The following is a 7334-nucleotide window of genomic DNA, read 5'->3' as shown; positions in this document are numbered from 1 at the left end:
AGAAGAGATATTTTTTGGCAACTAGATTTATCATACTTTATTTTCCTTCCAAAGAAACCTATTTCAGGGTTCTGGCAGACATCAATACTGTAGAATCAAATTAAGTTTATAGTATTACTGTCATTTACATGAACTAGCAAATTGAAAGCATGGGGACCATACACAGTGAGGAGTAAGATTGGACTGAGGACTACCTCCTGCATTCCATCTTATTGCTCCATAATGTATACCTACTAAACTTGAATGTTTTCCAGTATTCATTGCCTTTTCTTGTTGCTTATTATCCCAGATGGATGAAGCTCAGTCACTTGGGGGCTGCTGTACTGATAGGTTTTGTTTCTTAAGGAGCAAATAGAGGAGCTTATCTCATTAACAATTAAGCCATCTTACCTCTTCCACCTTGAATTCACGATCTGGGATGCCCCTGGATGCTATCATACCTAAATCACAGCCTATCTAGCTGGGATGTCACCACCCAGATGCATCTTGTGTCAAAGCCTTATTCAGCCAGTACTTTTTTAAAGTCAGGGAGCTTCTGACTTCAAAAATTGGCCGGCTGAGTGAGGCTACGACCTAGGATGTATCCGGGCGGTGGCATCCTGGCTAGATAGGTGGCGATTTAGGTGTGGTAGCATCCAGGGGCATCTCGGTTCCTGAATTCAGGCTGGAAGAGGTATGCCAGCTTATTTGTGAATGGGATAAGCTCCAGAAAAAATAATAGAGACAGCTTAAGGATTCCATCTGACTGACTGAAATAAAGAGTACTGATTACAAACATTTTTTCTTTTATGCCTATATAATATGCCATAAAACATACATTTTTTCTTCACACCTGCTAAAGAAGCTGTAGCCCTTTGGCAGAGCACTGATAAAACAGGACATCTGCATGGTCTTTAAAGGCATAATAGAGAGAGATTTATTTTGGACGTAATACTAAATAAAGCTCAGTACTACAGAAATCCATGTTGATGGGTCTCGGAGTACTCTTCTCTCTTCTGCTGCAGCTTGCCCATGAGGAGGAGCTTTCATCTGGGCTTCAACTGTGGTTTATTGAAACAATCAATAATCCAACTTGGTTTCAGATTTTGGCTTGCTTGAATAAACCACACATTAGATTGAAACAATCCTTCATTTCACTGTGAAAACTGCTGTTTCCAGTCTTATCACAGTTGCACACAGGAATGAGAGGGAAGTGTTTAAGGGGACCTGTTCAAGTACCACAAAACCATGGTTTAGCCTGGAGTGTGTAACTGGATGGTTTGGGGACCAATTTGACACCGCAGGACCTCCCACAGACCTCATTGGGGATTAGTGTGCAAAAAGTTTCTTTTTAATCTTACTCAGAAATGACTGGAGGTTAACAGAACCTAAGTTTTAACAGTGGGTTTTCTGAGGTTTGGGGATTTTTTTAAAAAGGAAAGGGCTGCAATTGTTTAAAGACCACAGGGGGAAGAATCGCTTTTTGTCTTCTACCCAGTTTCTTTTTCTCATCTAGGGGACAGCAAGAAAGGCCTTGGAGTTAGTCACATGATGCCTCCTCACTTAGCACAAGTTCCAAACTGAGCCACACTATTTTATTCTCAGATCCTGCCACTTTGGTCACCTACTCTAAAAAAATAATGCAAGAAGTTTCCCCAGTTCATGGAGCTAAAATATGGAGCATGTGTTGTGCAAGTATGAGGTCTTGCACATACAGGGATCCTCACTGTTTTTGGTTTAAAGGGTTTGGCAGACAAGTGCAGAAAAGAATTGCTTGTACAGAGTTGGACACACGGTGATGAACAGATTAGTCACCCCAATACCAACTCAGTTCCTTATATTTTAAATATCTAAAATATTTGTTCACCCAGATTTCTGTTACTGAATGTCTTATACCATTTCTAAGATTTTTACTATCAGTTTCCTAGTAAGGAGGGGATCTTTCAGAGGTCTGTGCTTAAAATGTGCAAAAACATTTCTTTCCTGTATAGTGTCCACTGACCAAAGGGGCCTCTACAAAATGCAAGAAAGCTAATTATGAGTATGTATATGAGTGCAGTGGCAACAATTCTCAGTGTTCTGTCATCATATCCTCAAAAAAAAAACCAAAAAACAAAACCCAGGTCGTCTAGCTTTGTTTGCATTCACCACCACTCTAGTAGAATTGTTCATGGATTTCTTTGTTGGGCAGTTCTATTGTTGATTCTATCAGCTGATCCTGCCGTCGATCCATCCAGCAAAGATTATTCTTTCTGTGATTTCTGGAAAATTCAGAATATTTCTGATTATTATTATTATTATTATTATTATTAAAATAATAAAAAATAATAAAACTTTTATCTATATCCTGCTTTTTGTTAAAAACAATCAAAGCGGCTTACAAGAGTTAAAATACATCCATATATACAAAATATCCCCCCTAAAAGACAATTAAACAATATAGAATTTTAAATTACATAACAATTAAAACCAATACAAGTGGCAGAATCATAATATATGTGTGGGGGGGGGGGGGGAAATCACCACATTTATTGAAAAAATGATTTGCATTTCTGTCTCTTTAGGTAGTGGAAGGAATCCCCTTATGGAGTAACAAAGATATAAGTATAAATTACACAACTGAGCAACAACCAAAATCTCCCTCCCAAATCCCCACTTTTTCTTTGCTACTCCCTCCTCCACCCCATTCCATGGTCATTTCCTGGCTGACAGATAGTGGAGGGAGTGGAAAAACAGCATCTGCCTATTTTTGTGTAGCTAGATGCACAGTGACAGGCATCACCCATGACTTTCCCAGGATCCTCCAAAGATCCTCCAAACTGAATGGAATTTAGCATAAATGAATTCTACACTTGTCAAATATGACTGGGCCACCAGTGTGATTATGAACAATTATTTTACAATATATTAAAGGCACAAAGAAGGTTCACTTATGCTCCATAGTATGCTTTACTGAGCAAAAACCAAAATCTGAGCTTTTAACAAAAGATTTGGAAAGCAACATTTTCATATGTGGAAGTGAAATAAACTAAGCAAAATGTAATGGACAGACTCACATAACTGGAAACATGACACCAGTTTGTGTGATTTAAACTTTGTATTTTTGTGGAATTCAGATTCCTTTTATCCTGGAGTTTATCAGGCAAGGGAAAATGGAAGTATAATCCAATGGCAATCTGAACGCAATCATGGGGTTTAATGTTATTGCGTGATAGACTACCACATGCAATTTCAGGCAATGTCAAGCTGTTTTGGGGCAATGAGAAGTCAGTTTGAACGCAATTTGAATTCATGTATATTCGCTGAACTAGCGAATTCACGTGAATGCATCCTGGCCCCACTTTCTTTTCATTTGAAATTAAGAGAAATTCCTCCCGTGTGATAAACTCATTTCTGCAGAAAACCCTCACCATGTGATGGGCAGGCATACCTATTTTTTGAAGGTAAGGTCTTAAGCTGCCAGAAGACTAATATTGGGTTACATCTGCTTAGCTGTATGAATATATGAATCTGTAGGAATTAGCAACAGAACATACAGTCAAGTACACTTTTGGCAAAAGCAGTTGTATATGTGTTGTACCATACAAACTGTTGCTCAGTGTTCTGCTCTTCAACCCATTTGAGGTTAGGGCTTAACAGTTGTCAAAAGTTTATTATCCTACCTTTGTATAAAAAGTAAAGTAACCAGTAAGACCAAACAATCATTAGAACTTCTCTGCATCTACCAAAGTAAATACAGTACATTGCTGTTACAACAATGCCATTATTTTGTAAACATTTTCAAGATTCTGTTTTAAACAATATCTTTGGCTTAAAGCTCATGGAATAGGGGCCCCTTTCTGGAAGAGAATTTATAATAATGAGGCCACAATGGAAGAGGTCCTGCTTCATCATTTGTTTTAGCAATGGAGCTGTGAAGGGGGGAGCTGGGCAAGCCTAGTGGGTGCCAGTCAATAGTAGCTCAGGGAATGCAAAGAGAGAGAAAGGATACAAAAATGAGGGTTTCTCTGATAGATGGCACATAAATGAAAGATGATGGACTATAAAGTAAGGAAAGGATTGCAGAAAGACAGGGGAAAGATTGTGGGGAAATAGAGAAAAGCTGAAAGAGATATGATGGTCAGTTAGGGAGAAGAACTGAATCAGTTTGGGGAGCTGAGAATGATTAATAATCTAGGCTTTAATGTATGATCTAATTGTGTATTAATCAACTTCTACTCATTTGTTCTTTTTAACAACTGTTCTTATTAAGTTTTGATAGAGAGTCTGGGCAACCACAGTGAAGCAACTGTACAACATGTCCTCTGGTCTATATAGGGATCACATTGAAGCCCAGGTACCTGATTTATGGAGGGATCTTGAGGGGGGCAAGGTGAGTGACAGGAGCCCAAGGATTTGGAACTGAAGTGCCAGCCCAGTGAGGGGACCTGTCACAGATACTCTTATGGCTTTGAAACCAGGAAGAATATAAAACGGCCGGAAACTGTGTCAGTTCTTCATTCTTTTCCCATACTGCAAAAATGTTAGTTACCACAAGATGGCACAATTTTCCTGTTTAAAGGAATAATTTTAACAATTTACCTGAGAAAACATCCAAACCAATCTTTAACCTATAATCTCAAATCACAACAGGAGCCTATACCATGCAAGTTTACCATATCTGAATAACGCCATGCCTACAGTGATATACTAATACTGTGTTAATAGCATAACTTTGTAGGATTGCATTTAATGCTTACTGTTTTGCCAGTTTAAGAGATATCTGCTCTAAGGAGCATCCTTTTGTCTCAGGTATAAAGATGATGACAAAAGCCAACGATGCTAGGCTCATTAGTGCATAAATGAAATACATCCATGGTAATCCAATTAAATCTATGAAATAAAAAAAACTGTCAGTGTCAGGTAGTTGATCATTGTTGCTCTCATGCCAGAAATCTGAGATACACAATACACAATTGCCACAATTTTAATAGTTTATTAAAATGAATAAAGACATAGATAATCAAGAAAATAATCGATATGTTCCACAAGTTTCGCTCCTAAAGCCAGTGTATTCACGTGCATGCACATAAGCAGACACATACATAATTTTAAAAGTTTCCATTCTTCCACACATCACATTTTCTTCCCATTAGGATGTCTGCTGTACAGCTTTTAGTGACAAACACTTATGGGAATGTGAAGTTGAAGGCTTTCACTGAAGATGTCAGCCACAACTGCTTGCAAAATGTCAGGAATAAACTCTTCGAGAACATGGCGTCATAGCCCAAAAAACCTACAAAAATCCAATGGGAATGTATTGTAGGAAATGGTGCACTGAAGGAAGATAGTTACCAACACATCTCCAGTTAACAAAACCTCTGACAAAGCCTTTTTACATATGCTCAAATCCCCTCCTCAATTCCTTTCTAGTTAGAAATTTTTAGTAGCACTGGCATGGGGGATGATTTAAAAATAATAATTTAAAAACTTCCAGACAGCAGAAGTTTGAAAGGTGCCTCTTTCTGTAAGCTGTTTCACATTTTAGTGGCTATGCTATGGCATGTAATGTCTGAACAACAACAACAACAACAAAAAATCATTTATATAGTTTATGATGCAAATTTAACAAAAACTTACCAAGCAAAGTCTCAGGTTTATTAGGTGAACATTATGGGCCTGTAGCAGTCATGCTAAAATATCACTTGAAGTCTCTGAAGAGGCTAGCTTGAAAGATTACTTGAAAAGGCTTGTTTGATTTGGCTCCAAGTTATCTTGTCTGTTTGTCAGGGGAAGACAGTTGCCAGGTTTATCAGCTCTCAAAGGGGCCTGGGGTACCCTATTCCTAAATGGAAAGTCACCCCCCCACACACACACACACAAGCACACCAAACACATTTTTTAAGATGCAGGGAGCACATTTTTGTTGCAGTGGTACCTGATGGTTCCCACATCACAGGGGCGGCAAATCTTTTCTGGGTTCTCAATTGAACTTTAGAACAACTATTTAAAATGCTGGACCTATGTGGGAGATTGGGTTCAGCAACCTGGATGGCTCCTTTAAAGTCTGGACTAAACCTCTGGGTGAGTTCACCATCCCATTGACCTGAACACCACCAGCCACCATTGTCCTGTAGGTTCTAGGATTCCAAGAAATACAAACGGCCAGTGCCAGGACTGATCCCATTTAATGTATGCAGACTCTTCTCCACCTGAAAGCATCTTGCTAATGTAATGGTTATCTGGGGCAGGAAGAGTTAGTGAGGAATCACCCTAGACTGAAGTAGGTTTCTCTGTTATAGTTTTCATTCTGAGTGATTCCAAGAATGCTAAAAATAACACAAGAGTGATATATAAGCTATGAATCTACTGGGACCCAATATGCTGAACCCTTCCCAGATTCTTGAAATTCTATTCAGACGCTGCCAGCAGCTGGTTTTATTTCTTCCTTTTTAGTTTAATACAGGCCGCCAGCAAAAAGGTCTGTTATACTCACCCACAACCCTAATATGCTTACCTGTCATAGTCAAGAAAGTTGATGAGATTAGGAGGTTAACACCCCAGTTCACGCTGGAGGTTAGAGACATTGCTCTTCCTCTGATCCCACCAGGAAATATTTCACTTAATACCAGCCAGGACACTGAAATTTAAACATAAACATTAAAATGTTTATTTTTTAAACAGTGTTAATTAACAGTCATCTAGTCCACATACTTCCAGATTGAACTCATGTCTTTATGCTCCACAGTAAGCTGACTGGCCCACTATACCAAGGGTGCTGAAAGTGACAGCCTCATCAGAAGCTGTGAGATCTTCAGAACTAGTTGTGGAATAGTAACTGTACATTTTGTGCCTAAAGAATGGTATTTTATCCCTTAATAACTATCAGTTCCAAAGCTCCTCCTCTTCCCAACAAAATGTCTATATGCTTTAGTCCTGAATAAAACACTGGATTATCCTACAGGGTTTTTATAGACCACAATAAATCCCCACAACAAATGATAAAAAATAATAACAAAGGGCTATTTTGCAGAGCTGGCATATCCTTTAATCCCTCTGCCACCGCTCTGTCTCTTGCACTATATTTACAACAAAGATTTGCCTGAGTTGTCAGGGTAGTTTTGACTTTTATTTTATTTTGTTTACAATATCTAGTTGTTGATATTGTTTTTAAATAAGACCTAAGTGAGAAACCTCTGTTTTTACCTCTAATATCTGAAAAAGTGGAGATATACACATTACTGCTCAGTCCCAGCTACAGTGAACTTTTTGATTTCTGTTTAAAAAAAATCGGGCAGCAGTCACTTTCTACTTGAAGACCAAAACAATGACCTTTAAAACAAACTAGGAAGTTCCTTCTCCAGAAGGAAGGCATG

The 7334-nt window shown here is 38.5% G+C and overlaps 1 protein-coding gene across 1 annotated transcript in view; it reads right to left on the bottom strand.

Moving 5' to 3' along the window:
• Positions 1-631: 631 nt before the first annotated feature.
• SLC2A12 (solute carrier family 2 member 12) overlaps positions 632-7334 on the bottom strand; it is a 28627-nt gene continuing 21924 nt past the window's right edge. Inside the window, exons 3-5 of the mRNA XM_042446881.1 lie at positions 6476-6598; positions 4719-4851; positions 632-2240 (exon numbers count right to left, since the gene is read on the bottom strand). Of these exons, the coding sequence (XP_042302815.1) occupies positions 2135-2240; positions 4719-4851; positions 6476-6598 (362 nt within the window). The 3' untranslated portion in view covers positions 632-2134. The remainder of the gene's footprint in view (positions 2241-4718; positions 4852-6475; positions 6599-7334) is intronic.

The sequence above is a fragment of the Sceloporus undulatus genome, chromosome 1 (genome assembly GCF_019175285.1).
Source record: "Sceloporus undulatus isolate JIND9_A2432 ecotype Alabama chromosome 1, SceUnd_v1.1, whole genome shotgun sequence".
Lineage (NCBI taxonomy): Eukaryota > Metazoa > Chordata > Lepidosauria > Squamata > Phrynosomatidae > Sceloporus > Sceloporus undulatus.
The sequence above is the reverse complement of the archived record's forward strand: the minus strand, read 5'-3'. Positions and strand labels throughout refer to the sequence as shown.